At 37.3% G+C, this 15877-nt stretch overlaps 1 protein-coding gene, 1 non-coding gene and 1 pseudogene across 2 annotated transcripts; 1 reads left to right on the top strand and 2 right to left on the bottom strand.

The window, feature by feature from the left end:
• Positions 1 to 3701: 3701 nt before the first annotated feature.
• LOC137949378 (molybdate transporter 2-like) lies at positions 3702 to 6190 on the bottom strand (annotated as a pseudogene).
• TRNAI-AAU (transfer RNA isoleucine (anticodon AAU)) lies at positions 5445 to 5518 on the top strand. The gene has a single exon. It is a non-coding gene; the product is annotated as a tRNA-Ile (tRNA).
• Positions 6191 to 11942: 5752 nt separating the features above from the next.
• LOC137950653 (pentatricopeptide repeat-containing protein At1g15510, chloroplastic-like) lies at positions 11943 to 14802 on the bottom strand. Its single transcript, XM_068797233.1, is given in 2 exon segments — positions 11943 to 14023; positions 14025 to 14802. Coding segments are annotated over 2 exon segments (2649 nt in total). The 5' UTR covers positions 14774 to 14802; the 3' UTR covers positions 11943 to 12123.
• Between the last annotated feature and the right edge of the window lie 1075 nt (positions 14803 to 15877).

Raw genomic sequence — 15877 nt, 5'->3', positions numbered from 1 at the left:
TTTGGATTTAGGTGTGTTTTTGCATTGTTAGGAGTCATCTACTATAGAATTAGTTTGATTAATTTTTAAATGTTGTAGAATGTTGTTGAATAATTTTATAGTGCTATGAAATATTTTTGCCATGTGGTGAGGAGATTCGGGTGTTATAAATAACCACCACATGGTATTTTTTTTTGTCTATGTTTTATTGAGTTTTCATGTGTCCCTAGGGATGGGTAGTGAGTTTGATTAAGAGTAGGTTGGGTAATGGAGGGTGGGTTGTATCCAGTTCAAACTAGGTTAAGTCGCTTGCAGGGGCGTCCATTAGCCAACAAAACCTGACCCCCATCACTAACGAGGTACGTTCTTAGTGACTGCGAAGTCATATGGGGCTCTACCATGGGTGTTCGGTGAATTTAGACTTAGGTGTGTTTTTCCATTGTTAGGATACACACCATGGTCTCTCTTTTAATGCCTAGTACATGGATCACATTTATTTTCATGGTTTTGGGTTGAAAGTAGTTTTTCTTACAATATATGAAAGCTCTATAGCTAAGCCAGATATCTATTGCTTTGTCTCTCAACCTGCTATAGTTTCATTTTCTTTTTTTAGGAAGGCTCTAGCCATGATCGAAGATTATTAGTACGAAGTTTCGATGAGTTATTTGATTTGTCAAACTCAAATAGCACTTCCCCTTTGCGATTTATTTTTATATCACTACATTTGATCTCTACAACGAACAAGTTTGATCACTTATATTTGTCTCTTTGCCAATATCGTTTCTTTTGTATTCTTTGTCTCATTTCAACATATAAAGTACGTAGTTGAATGCATTAAGGTTTGTCTTTCCACCTTTCACGTAGGTTTAAGATTTGATCTCCCCATCTGGAAATAATCAATCAAAAACTCTGATGGGTCCTCCAGATTCGTCTGTAGAACTTGTCTAGCAGGTAAGAGTGGCAAAAGACCTTTCCGATCAATTGAAAAATGACTCACTTGACCTCCTAGACCGACAAAAGACAAGAGCAGCCCTTGGGTCATCAACTCAAGCGAAAACTGGACGTGGATAATGACTTGGAGATGGATTCTGATGGGTGTTTACTAATTCGTGAGGATGTTAGACTTATGCAGCGAGAGAGCACCAATTCAGGTCATGATACAAAAACTAGAAGCCAGACCAGTAATTATAGTTATTTGACTACAAAGTCCTTGTCGAAAGGAAGGAAGAGGCAGAAAACATGAATTTTTATATTTTTTGACATTTTAATGAAAATTATTTATTAATATATGACTTCCTTTTACATCCATCCTTGCTTGTTATTGTAACTATAAGGTAATAAAATGTGTATTGATAAATTTGATTTTAAAACTCTAAAATAATTTTTTTAATTAATAAAATATTTTAAATTGATAATAAAAAGTATTCAATAGGTAAGAGTAAAATTTTTAATTAATTAATATAATAATTTTATATTCTATTATTGTAAATATAAGGTAACAAAATATGTATAGATAAATTTGATTTTAAACTCTAAAGTAAATTTTGTTTAATAATTATTTCTATTAAAAAATATTTTAAATGTTTTAAAAAATGTGTTAAATAAGTAAGAGTAAGATTTTTAATTAAATAGTATATTTATTTTATTTTTAATTATTTTAAATATAAGGTAATTAAAAGTGTATCAATAAATTTGAAAAAAATGTAGTGATAAATTTGATTTTTAAAATAAAAAAATTTTCAAAATTTTGAATTAAAAAATATTTTATATTGATAATAAAAAGGTGATAAATAGGTAAGAGTAAGATTTTTTAATAACTTATTATTTTAAATATAAGGTAATAAAAAGTGTACCAATACATTTATTTTTTAAACTCTAAATAAAATTTTAATATTTTTTCAGTTAATAAATATTTTAAATTGATAATAAAAGGAGTTATAAGATTTTTAATTTATTAATATTTTTTAATAATTTATTATGTTATAAATAAGTTGATAAAAAGTGTACAGATAAATTATATTTTTAAACTCTAAAATAACTTTTTTGTATAATGTTTTCAATTTATAAATATTTAAATCGATAATAAATTGTAAGAGTAAGACTTTTTCTATTTATAAATATTTTAAATCGATAATAAGTTAGTAAGATTTTTAATTAAGTAGTATACTTATTTTATTTTTTATTTTTTATTTTTTAAAATATAAAGTAATAAAAAGTGTAATGATAAATTTTATTTTTAAAATTTAATATAGTATTTTCATATATTTTTAATTGATAAATATTTTAATCGATAATAAATGGTGTTAAATAGGTAAAAGTTAACTTTTTAAATTATTTATTATCTTTTTATAATTTATTAATTTAAATATAAGGTAATAAAAAATGTATTATAAATTTGATTTTTTAAATAAATAAAAAATTTATTCAATTTTTTTTACATTTAATGATGTGGCTTCTTATTTGGCTGCTGACGGGTCGAAAGTGTGATGTGGCAGTCAATGTGTCTTTCTACTCATGCAGTGTTAACGATGTGGCAACACGTTATCTGTCAAAGATTACGTGTCAACTTTGATTGTACACATGTACAGTGGACCGATCAAAGTTGGGTATTTTTCAAAATAAGTTCAAAGTGACGTAATTTATCGAAATAAGTTTTTAAAAATAGGTAATTTTGTAAAAAGCCCTACATAAAATAACCTTTTCTCCTACTTCATATCTCAATTATGCTTATACTCTTGAGACTATTTTCAAGTTCTATCCATGGGTTTTTTAGCCAATGGGCGAGTCAATTACGATTTACATGAGGTTAGATCTAATTGAGTTAGGGGGTCAGACTCGCTCCTTTTGTTCTAGGCAAGTTTCCTTCAACCTACCTCGAATCTAGCCCGAGAATCGAATCAAGTTGAGCTAACTTGAACGGGGTTTGACGAACCAATTGGATTCCGATCACAAGTTTTAACAAATTTGGGTCAAGTCCGATCCTGAGTAGAAAAACCCTACTTCTATTGGCCTCATAAAATAAAATGAATAAAAAGGGAAACCTGGAAACTAGAGTTTTGAGTATGGAATTATTGGAAGATGGACTCCAACCCACACAACCAAGGAAGACCCACATATCTAAGAGTATTATAAGATGAGCCACATGACCAAGGAAGGCCCACAAGATGGGCACAAGCACAAAAAAAAAATAGGACCCACCATGATTACCACGAGCTAACATCCTTATCACATAAGTTGAAAGATCAAGAAAGGACTCACAAAGATAAAGATAAAAAAAAACTCATAAAGATAACCACAAGTTGGTTGAAAAATCAAGAAGGACTCACAAAGATAACCACGCGCATATCTTTATCTAATAGTCACGTCATAAAAGAGTTTAGTTTGAGTTATGTTTGTCTTCTATTTATATTAAATTATTTAATTATGCTAAAGTTTATCATTAAATATTAGAGTTTAGGTGTAATTAGGACAAAGATAATTTTATTGTAATTGAACTCTATTACCTTCCTCTTTTATTAATAGAGGTTCATATACTCTGATTATAATAAGTTCTAGTATTTTTTTTCTTTTAACCACATTTCCATTGAATTTTTTAAAAGAATGTTTTTTAAACAATTTTTTCTTTTGATTCAATCTTGGTTTATTTTTTTTCTATCTTTGCTGTGGAAGCAATTGAAAGCTCGTTAAACTAAATCAAAACAAGAATGAAGCAAGGTTCAGAAGCATTGGTGTCAGGTGATGTTATTTACATCTGAGTTACTTCAGTGGCAGCTCATAGAAATTTGCTCTACAGAGACAAAAACTATCTAACACAGATCAGTTCAGTTCAGTTCATTGAACTAAAAAGAATTGCATTCAAAGTTCAAATCCTCTCTGTGAATCTGGATAAATAGATACTAAAGCTTCTACATGTGGCTGACAAGAAGCATTATGAACATGACGTACAGACGATGCCTGTCCTCTGTAAGCTTCATCGGCGCCTAATTTTACTCCAGGCGACCTATATCTGCAAAACCCAGACAAGGAACTCTGCGTTAATCCGTGCCCCCAGCCGGCCTCGATGTAGAGAGACGCAGTGAAGCAAAATCCAGGTCCCTAAGCTTCAGCAGCAAAAACAGCACAATCCCACATCCAAAACCTAGAGCAGCACTGGAACCCGTCAGAGAAACGGGCAGCACAGACCAGCATAACGAAAGATTCTTCTTTACTGTTCATGTCCCGCGAGGCCATAGCCAATTCGATCCCTGAGAAGAGCAGCAAAACCCCCAGAATCCCGATTGGGAACTGATCCAGAACTCTCACAAATGAATTCCCTAAAATTAGAGCCAAAATCAGTTTCCCCAAGCCAAGGAAGATCACTGACGCACCGCTCCGCTCGCCAAATCGGTACTGCCCCGCCAAACCGCCGGCCCCATGACAGACCGGCATCGCCCCGAACCAACAACCAACTAGATTCATCATCCCCACACTCACCAAGACTGATGTAGCTGATACATCCTTGTTTGGAAAAAGATCTGTAGATAATTTGCAGACTGCGATCACCGAGTTCAGTACCGAAAGTGGAATTTGAGGAATAGCGGCTCTAAGAAACCCAATTTTCCAGTCGTTCCATGTGATCTTCACTGCATGAAACTTGGATGGACCGAAGCTAAGATCTCTGACAATTGAGGGATCACGAACGAAACAGAGGATCAGGCCCAGAAGGAAAACTAAAAGCGCAGAGAGAATCTTGGATAATTTTCGCCCAGAAGGCGAGGAATTAATGAACTAAGGAGAATGGTAGGTTCTTAATGAAACAAGTCAACCAAGTTCATTTTATGAGAAAGATGCATTTTGCCCTCCATATTGGGAAACCTGAAGTTCCCTCTATTTTGTAGAGGAGAAGGCTATTGATGATAGACAAAAACACACACACACAACCCTCCACGAGAAGACGATTTCACATGTGTAAGATCAAAAGTAAGTGAAAAAGAACTTTTTCTTATAAACTATAATTGTCTCTTCCTCGTGGCTCTTGAAAAAATTGAAAAGACATTTTAGTAAAAATACATTTCTATGGACTATCATTGGGTCAAGGATTAGTTGATTTTTTTTTTAACTTAAGAAGGTTATATAACTAAAACATTAATCCAAACATTCCACAGGATTATTCTTCTTCAGTTCATGGAGATGCCATAGCTTGTAAATAATCCTCACAAACTGGACTCAAAAGACCACTTCATCTCAACTGATTACTGTTAAGTACAAATACTTGCATATACTTCAATTGGTGTAAACCATTTTCGGTGAAAAGTGATTGAATCCCTTGTTTCATAGCTTCTCAAAAGTTGGCAAGCTTTCTTCCTTTAAGCTCAAAATCAATTAAAATTAACTTCAGATGTTGAAATGAATGCTCTCCTAGGCGATGCCATTTGAGTGTGTCAAATTTATTAGAATAAATATCTGTTAGAGGAATTAAATAAATTGGCCTATTAGCTCAGTTGGTTAGAGCGTCGTGCTAATAACGCGAAGGTCGCAGGTTCGAGACATGCATGGGCCATTTAGTTGCTAAAAACTTTTTGGACATATGGGTAGAGGTAAGGCACACGGGGGCATCGGGTTAATCCAAATCCGATGGTCGTGGAGTAGCCTTGGAAGTAGACCTTTTAGTTCAAAGAAAACATCTTGAAGGTAGTGGGCAGATATTGTAATGGATGAGGAAGTTTATGTTCATCTTGCCATGTTGTTTGATTGACCATTTGGAATAGGATGGCATGCAACCTTTTGTAAGGATTCTAGCTGCAATGAGTCATGGTCACCATTTAGTATGCCCTTCTACTTAATTCGAGCATCTTCGATAGATGATTCCATGGTTATATTTTGAAATCCAAAATAACATCCCCCAAATTGTGCAACTATTGCATTCCTAGTACTAAATCCGCTAATTTTATCAGAAGGACAAAGAAATCCTTTGATGAATATTGGCACATTCAGCACCTTTGATGAATATTGGATCTTGGTCCTTCAACCATAACCACAAACACAAAAATTTTGATATAGAGGAAGCCCAAGGTTTTTTGAAATTTTTCCACACATAAAATTGTGTCCTTCCACTATCAACCAAGATGTATACCTTGCGGCCTTTGATTTGTCCGCCAAGTTGCATGGAAGGTTTTAGAACTTCGGAGAACTCGTGGAAGGATTCCTCATAGTTTGAGATATCTTCTTCCATAATATCAAAGTGAGGACGGGTCATCTTCTTCTTCCTCAAGTAAGTACAACTAGAATGTTTTCCATATGTGACCTAGAGTAAATTTTTTTTGTCATAATTAAAACATAGGCTCTTGCTTATCTTTTTGTCCATTTCTTCAAAGGTGAGCTTCTTGAATATCCTTCAAGTTTGTCCATCCCCAAAAGAAGCGTTGTTCCATACATGTGAATTTGTAGTTTGAATGGATTAGAGAGGGAAAACCTTGGGTTGGAACCGTAGGAGGGACAATTGTTCTTCTTGTATTCAGCCTTGGTAAATTGCTTCTATACAGATTTTACGATGGAACACACTTAACTCAACTACTATTTCCGGTTTAAGGCCTCCAACAAAGCTACCAGTTTGAATATGTTTCAGCCAATGCACTCGGTTAGCTATTTGGTCAAACTTCATTTGATTCTCTTTGACATATCCGGTTTACTTGAGCTTTGCAAGAAGAGAATCAAAATCTTGATATTGAGTTGGTCCACACCATATACAAAGATCTTGTACAAACTCTTGCCAAGTGAGGAGAGGCTAGTGCTAATGTACCATTGGAACCATTGTGTCGTATCTCCTTTTAGATGAAAGGAGGCTAGAAGCACCTTTTGGTTTTCATTGATTTGTTGAAAAAAAAATGTTTAGCCATATGTTGATTTTCAGTACACCATGGATTTAACTCATGGAGAAAAAAAGAGACAACATCTTGGGGAGAAAACAAGAGGAAGAAAATGGTTATGCACTTGTGTCATAACCCTCTCCCTGAGGCTCAATTTATAGATGAATAAGATTATAATATTACAATAATACCCCTAAAACTTAAACTAATTACATATATGTCATCTTTATGAGATGACTCCTTATTTACTATCATGACATCACTTGTGTGAGCCTATGGGCCTTCTCCTTGGTTTTTGGGCCTTGAGCCCAACTTCCACATCTCTTGGATGTGTGGGTATTCCTTGGTCTTGTGGGTTTAAGTCCATCTTCTAAAACACTTGCACTTGTGGGCCTTCCGTGGTCGTGTTGGCTTGGGCCCATTTTCCAAAACCCCCCCTCAAGTTGAGGGTGAGAGAACATAATTAACGTCCAACTTACTGCAAATGTTGTATAAGATCTTCTCATATAAAAAAAACAGTCTACCATATTTTCCCACACTCTCCCTCAAGCTGGTGGTCTTTTTGTTCTTTTCCAAGAGACTCCGTTGGCATCATATAAGAGAGTAAAATCACTCCTAGCCGTAAGACATCGCTCCATACTTTAGTCAAGTGATCATAGTCAAAAATACTTTCCACTCAATTTTACAGACGGAAAAGTAGCCCTACTATGGGGCACAAACTCTACCCACTTTCTTAGGGTAGCTAAAAAAATACATCTTGGGTGAATAATAAACTTGACTCACGCTAGATGTTGGGCACACTCCTATCCTCTGTAAGTAGTGAGTCTATAGGCATTACTCGAGAGTGTAGTAATAAACTCCTCTATCACGATGTCCCAACAAAGGGTACTGACTCTCAAATGGTAGGGGTAAATATGCCAAATAAAGAGGGAAAAGGGTAATCACCAGAAGATAATATTTTGGGGCCACCATGAGCTTTCTTCTTCATCAAAGTTAGCAATTGAGAAGTCCTCCTTCAATAATATTATCTCAATCAGAGAGACACAACAGTAGCAGCTAAAATGGGCCAGAACCCAAATATCACGTACCAAATACTGAAAAATCCTTAAAATGACCCTTGAAATAATTTGCAGATAGTCCATCACTAAATAAATAAATTATACCAAATAATATGCTAGAACCAAATAATAAACTGCCAATACTTCAAAATAATAATCCAACTAGAGAAAAGGGCCGAGTCGAGTCGAGTCAGATATCAGACCAATATAGCCAAGTCGAGGAAGAAATAGGTATGAAACTTGGTATCCTGACCTGTATAACAGTGGCAATAAGCAAGTGGGCCGTATCAGGTTGATCGGATGAGTTGACCCGGACCTAGACAGAGTTGGTCCGAATTGACTCGGTGATGAATAGAACCAATAAGTGATCCTCGGGTCATCGGTTTAGACTGAGTTGGTCTGAATTGACTCGGTCATGAATAGAACCAATAAGTGATCCTCGGGTCATCAGTTCACTGGGTTAACTCGACTGTTTAAAATCATGACTCGGTTGATTAAATTCTCCCTTGCATAACCATGAAAGATTAAACCCTAAACCCGCACATCCACATCTCGTCTCTCCCAGCGAATAGAAACAAACTGACACAGAGTCATCTTCTCCAACAACAACAACAAGGAACATTCAGTGAACAGAAGAGATGGTTAGTGAAGAACAGCGATGACTCAAGAAGATTTTGACAGGCAATAATAGTAAATAACTCAGCGATGAACCAGCGAAAACTAGAAATAGCCAGTGAAGCAATTTCCAAAATCAGTAGAGTCATAGTCTACGACAAGGCTGGCTTCCAAAAAGAGCGGGGAAGCAAACTGATCAGAGACATGTCTTCGGATGACAACTACGGCAAGATTAAGATAGTTTCTAAAAAAACCAACATCATACAACCATGAGACAACAACACAGACTTTCCAAAAAATGTAATGGGGGAATCTGTATCTCGGTATGGAAATGCCAACGACGGAGTAGCACAAAAGATCAGTCCCGAGAACTTTCTGAAAATGATTCAATCCAGCAGAGAAATCAACGAGAAATCAACATAATAACTTTTGGAGATTAATTTGGAATGATAGAACACTTATCGGGCAGAGACTTCCGCTATATGACAACAACTTTGCTGACTGGATTAATCCGAATCAAGATGAATCAACAAGCCAGATGTTTGTGTAGTTTGATCCAGCATGGGGCCACCTTGTAGCAATCGTCACCTTGAATTTTGGAACACGATTGCAGCTGTTGGAATGAAGACGAGCCAGCCCATGATACCGGGAGTAAGATCTCAATCTCTGTTGAGTTCCATTCTTCAGAGTGCTGGATGACAGCAGTGCCAACGAAGTTGGATGGCAAATGAATACATAGAAAAAAATTATGTCCAAGACAAGTTACATGTTTTTTTATCTCTCAATAAATGCCAGATTAATGCAATTCATCAGGAAGCAACAACCAGCATCGTGAACAGGGAATGAAAATAAACAACAATGAAACAACAAAGAAGATAAACAACACTTCTCCCTCATATTTTAGATATATTACCAACGAACAGCTACTCGTTGGATAATACCAATCGTCAATTGGTTGGATAATTTCTAAAGCCTGTCTGTTGTGGACTCAATGTGCTGGATTCACAACTCCGACGCCGTGTTACTCAATCCATGACCCGGGACCGTAACACTGTCTCAATGTGTACCAATGCCAGAAGATAGTAGTACCAACAAGATAGCAGTACCAACGCGAGCAATGTTCCAAATTCTTCTTTTGCTGCTTTTGAATTCGGATTCCTTGTCTTGTTCTGTTTTCCAGAGACAATGAAGAGTTGTTGCTTCCCTCTTAGTTTTCAAAACATGATACAATAGAGAAGAAAAAAATGGAGAAGCAGTAATATGAGCAAAAAAAATAGATTGAGATCTCTCAATATATAAAAAAAAGGAGATGACACGGAGACACACACCCAATATAAAAAATTGGGAATTCTAAAAACCATAGTCCTATATTCCGCTTCAATAGTTGATCGAGATATTGTAGGTTGTTTTTTTGGCTAACCACAAAATGAAGTTAGGTCCTAAGAAAATATGGTTGATCTCCTTGTGAGTGCGCAACCACCCCAATCTACGTCAAAAAGGGAAATGATGTCTATAGATGAAGGTTTGGAGAAGAGTAAACTATAGTCAAGTGTTCCTTTAAGATATCTAAGAAGTTGTTTGACCAAGATGAAGTGAAATTTAGTAGGGGAGTGCCTATATTGAGCTACAAGATTGACTGAGTAGGATATATCAGGTCTGGTAAGAGGTAAACATTGGAGTGCTCCTATTAGACTTTGATAGTGTGTGGGGTTAAGAGTAATTTGGACTTTGAAAATCGATTTCTGTGTTTGTTTCAAGGTGTTAATATAGTTGTGCATGATTTCATACCAGCTCAATGTAGGATGTCTCTAAGGTATTGAGTTTGATTGAGAAATAGGCTTTTAGAAGTGTAATGAACTTGAATGCTTAAGAAAACATCTAGTGGTCCTAGATTCTTAACCAAAAGGCATTATGCAAGGCTATTTTAGAAGGATGTGTTATTTTTGGCAAGGATAATATCATCAAAACAAAGGAGGTATAAATGGTTATATGAAGAATGATAACAGAACAATGAGGAATCTGCTTGACTAGTTTGAAAACCAAAATGAAGTAAAAAATCACTAAATTGAGCATACCAAGCTAGAGGTGCTTACTTGAGAGAAGAGATCCATGAAGAAAAGTTAGTATAGGGTTACTTACTCAAATTGTTTGAGGACAAATTACAGGACTAAAAGTTTGATCATAGTAAATTCCTAGAATTTAACTATGTCCCTGAGCTATGAGACGAGCTTTACATTTGTGGACAATACCATCTAACAACAAGCATATCAGGTTGTTTAAGAATGAGTTCCCGAGTGTAATTTTGTTGAAGAACATTATATTCTTTCATGGCATCATGCCATTGAGGAAGTGTAAGATCAAGTTTGCATGATTTAGGTGTTGACCAAGAGTTAACTCTCATCCATATCTTATGATAACAAAATTTAATCAAACTATTAATTGTAAATTTAGTTTTTAAGAGGTTTTTCCTTCAAGAGACAAAAATCAAGATTTTTGCAAAAAAACTGACACATGCATCTCAAGACCTCAAGCTCCATCGACTTGTCAAGTTATCTTGAAGAAATACCCACAACTGAAGAAATGAAGAATGCAAGTACATAGTCAAAATTGTCTAGAAAATCTAAAAAATTCTAACCATGTAAGAGAGAAAATCCAAATCTTCAAAATTGAGGTAAAAATGAACATTTTAGAGCTATAGGGCATATTGCATTCAAAACATATTTTACTGATGCATATCCAGCTTTTAAACATGTTAGAACCACTTTGATAAATTTTTATCAAGTTTTGAGCCTAGATTAGAAAGCTAGCTTTAGCATGATCAATCATTATCTGGCAATGACTGATCATAAAAAATAACTACCGATATAATTTAACATGTAGAATAAGATTACATAAAGAAATTTAATCATTGAAGTGGTAAAATAACTAAAATACCCCTAAAAGGTAAAATAACCAAAATACCCATGAATATATTTTCTCATAGAGCAAATTCCACAAAAACAGGAGACAAAAGTAGCCTATAGTCCAAACGACTGTTGTTTGGTAGTCTACAAACACCCACGAGATACATCTACCAGCGGCATGGGAGGTTACCCATTTCAATGCGGCTTTACCTTTTGCCGAGAAAATGATTGCTGCTGTTACTCAACCGTTGTCTCTTCCAGCCATCTGGAATCACGGAAGACCCACCATTGATGAAGCCGGGAAGAAGCACAAGACAGATCTTGTTCCTCTGCTGTTGACACATGAATTACCATAATTGATGAAAAAGTCTAGCCAAATCCAGCTATAAGAGTTTCTACATGTGTTTTCATTTGTTTATATCTCTCAATAGGAAAGGCAACAAAGATAGCAACAGGCATCATCTTACCTTGATATTCTTGATACAATGTCAAATGGAGCTCCGAACATATTTAAGTCATAATTCCATTGACAGAACAGTACAATGAGGTTTTCTGTTACTGTACAAAAGTTAGCATATACAAGCATACAGCTTCATCCTCTTGTGAAGTCTGCTGGTTGCTATAATTTTCAGACAAAGTGTACAAATTTTGTTTTGGATCCACTTCAAGTATAAGTGATACGTAAATGAGTAGCAAGGGTGGTTCCATATTCACAGTTCTTTTCTAGACTCGCTGACCCCAATACCCCTTATCCCCACAAGAGCATTCCCCATCTTTAAAATGGTGAAACTGCTCAGTTTCCCGAACAGTTATTTCTCGTCGAACAATCCTGGAGATGAATTTGACTGTGTTATGGCAGCTGATGCACATATAGAGATTTTTCGTGACAGAAATTGGAGTCCCAGGGGTTGTGTTGATGAGAGCAAAACCAACAGCCATTCTCTCACTGTGCCCGCAAAAGATTTCTGCCTTCGACATTTCAAGCACATCCGCTTGACTGCTTTTGTCAGAATCAAAAACCTCTTTTCTCATCCTGGCATAAATGCCCTCCAAAATTGCATGGATTTCCTTTATTTGTGGGTGTGATTCATCTCCACTTAGAAAAGCATTAACGTTCCCCTTAACTTCCACCCAACAACACCCAGGATCCACAAATAGCCCCCTCTCTCTCATCAGTTTTCTCACTCTTACAACTTCATCCCACCTCCCATTATCAGCATAAAAATTACACAACAGAAGATAATACCCAACACTCTGAGAATCCATTTCAAAGATAGACTGAGCTGCAAGTTGTCCGAGCTCAACATGACGATGGATCCTACATGCATTCAATAAGGCCCCCCAAACACTAGCATCTGGCTTTATTGGCATCCTTTCTATGAATTCATATGCTTCCTTCAAATGACCTGAACGACCTAGAAGGTCAACCATGCAAGTATAGTGTTTCAGATTTGGCACGATATTGTACTGTTGGCTGATAGAGTTGAAATACTCCCAACCTTCACTAACCATCCCTGACTTACTACAAGCACATAGGAGTGAAAGGAAGGTTATCGCATTTGGTTCAACACCTGCTTCGATCATTTCATTGAAAAATCTCAAGGCAAGGGAGCCATACCCCTGCCTAGCATAGCCACTCAGCATGATATTCCATGAAGTCACATCCTTACTTCCATGTATCTTAAATTGCTTCTCTGCAATTTCCATTCTCCCACATTTGACATACATGTCTAATATTGCATTTGGTAGAAAGCCTTCAAATGCTAACCCATTCCTTAGTGCATAGGCATGTATCTCTTCACCGCATATTGAAGCCCCTATTTTAGAACATGCAGAGAGGACTACAACCAATGCAACTTTATTGGGCGACAGTTCAAACAGCATTTGCCGAAATACATTGAGTGCCTCAAAGCTCCTACCATTGATCCGGAAGCCCAATATCATCGAAGTCCACGTTATAACATTCTTAGAATTCACCCTTCTAAAGATCTCCACAGCCTTGTCTACACAATTACATTTGGAATACATATCTATGAGCCTATTTGCTATCATAGGGTATGACAACATTCGTCTCTTCCTTGCCTGTTGATGAAGCTCAATACCTCTATCCAAAAGGCCTAAACATGAACAAGCAGACAAAACACTTGCCAGTGTAACCTCATCTGGTTCAACTCTCTCCAACTTCATCTTCTCATAAGCTTCCACAGCTTTTGAAGGAAAAAAATTCTTCTCATATCCAGATATCATAGCTGTCCAGGAAATCACATCCTTGGACTCCATTTTCACAAATATTTGCTCAGCCTCCTCCAACTTCCTGGAACCAGCGTACATATGAATCAAAGAATTACATACTGAAACATCATGCACAAAGCCAGTTTTTGTCACATACCCATGAATCACCATACCTAACCTCATGTCACTGGTTACCTCACAAGCTGAAATCACACTAGTCATCGTCATCACATCGGGAACCACAGGACGGGCTTGCATCATAGAAAACAATTCAAGCCCTTGCAAACATTTCCCGTTCTCAATATAACCTGATATCACTGCATTCCAGGAAATGAGATCTTTCTGTGTTATTCCATCAAACAATCTTCTTGCACTAAAAATATCACCACATCATGGTAATTAGTGCATTAGTTACATCAATCTCTGACTCATAACCAAACCTAACTACATGAACATGAATCTCCCTGCCCCTGCCCAAATCTGGAATTCCCGCACTAGTCCTCAAAATACATGGAAACGTGTACAAGTCCGGCCTGATTCCAACCCATAACATCTGATGGTACAAATTTAAGGCTTCATCGAAGAAGCCCGCTTTGGCATACCCACCCAGCATCACATTCCAAGAGAAAATATCCCTCTCTTCCATTTTCCCAAACACGAGCCCGGCCTCGAGGAGGCTACCGAAGTGCAAAAACATGCTCAACAAAGCGTTTCCCAGTTTTCTGCTGAAACACCTCACAGAGGACTTGCAATTTATGTGGTCGTACAGTCGCCTCCCTTCGGATATAGTGCGCTTGAATCGGCATAGCCTTAGCAAAGAAATCAAGGTCTCCTCGTCAACAAGTTCTTCCGAGGAACCCAAGAGCTGGAGAGCCTCCTGAAATTGGTCTTGAAGGCACATATCAGAAATCTGAGAGTTGATATTTGAGCTATCCACAAAGTTAGAAGCACTGAGAGAAGAGGAAACATGTTTGGTGGCCTTGAGTTGTAACTGTTGAGGACTAATGAGGTTGAGTAATTTGGGGTTTTGGGGCTTTGAGATGGGCAGAGAGAGTAGAAGCAGGTCTGGGGTTTGAAGAGTAGAGAAGCTTTTGGACAGACCAACATTTGCTCCACGGGAGGAGGAGGCTGAAAATAGCATTTCTTACAGCAGTTTTTTCATGTCGGGAGGCCGAGGGTGAAGGGTTTTGAACTGCGAACCACGAACCTTCGGGATGGATGGGGTTTAAGGAGAGCTAACGACGCTGGCGGCGCTACGAATAAACACCTTCATAGATTAACATAATCCCTTCATTTATCAGATAATATCTCATTATATTTATCCCATATTGTAATTATCTTCACATGTAAAGTTTATCGTTTAGGATTGTAGACAGTATAAATACTACCTTAATCAATGAAAGGATTGTGATTCAATTCAATATCTAATATGATATCAAAATAGATCGAGCTTCTGCATCTACCATCCTCCTAAATATTTTGTTTCACTTCTTTTGCCTCTCCGGCCAAAACTCCCTCAATGCAACACCCTCCAACATTTCAAACTGAGCCACCGGCAGTGATGGATTGCTTCTGATGTCACCCTTCTATCACTTACCTCTCTTCCATCATTTACGACATCGGCAGCCATTGGCCCGTCACCTACCTCCCTCTCTTAGCCATTGGCACTAACCCCTCACAGTTCTGACGTCCACCATCACTCTGCACTCGCTCTTCTTCATCCCATTTTCCATCCTTTCACCGCCGATGTCATCTCCATCAATTTAATCTCATAGTCCATGCCGCAACCTTACACCAAATCCCAGCTCTTTGAGAAACTCCGTCGTCTCCGCAAAAAGTTCCTCGCACACCTTCCCCTTCATCATTACCTCCTTCGCCATTACCTCGCTCTTCGCCGTTATCAAGAAGAAAAAAAGGCTTCCCTCCCCTTTCTCCCCCTCTCCCCCACTCCCTCCCACTAACTCTGAAACCCTCCGCCATGCTTCCCGTCAACGATGCATCCCTCACTACCCCACTAGTCACTAGCGCAATCTGAGTAGACGCCCTCCGGCCTCCGACGTGCTGCTACAATGGTCTCCCTCCGGCCTCCGACGTGCTGCTACAATGGTCTCCCCTTCTTCCTCAAACTTTTGTTGTTTCCTTCTCTCATTGCCATCAAGATTGTTGACGTTGTCAACACCACCAAGATCACCATCACTGTCATTGCCCTGGTTAGCCAGAACCTGCACCCCATCGGCCCTTCACT

Source organism: Aristolochia californica, unplaced genomic scaffold (genome assembly GCF_029961685.1).
Source record: "Aristolochia californica isolate CCGP_79_NKW_82.1479 unplaced genomic scaffold, dmAriCali1.0.hap1 SCAF_14, whole genome shotgun sequence".
In the NCBI taxonomy this organism is placed as follows: Eukaryota; Viridiplantae; Streptophyta; class Magnoliopsida; order Piperales; family Aristolochiaceae; genus Aristolochia; species Aristolochia californica.
The sequence above is the reverse complement of the archived record's forward strand: the minus strand, read 5'-3'. Positions and strand labels throughout refer to the sequence as shown.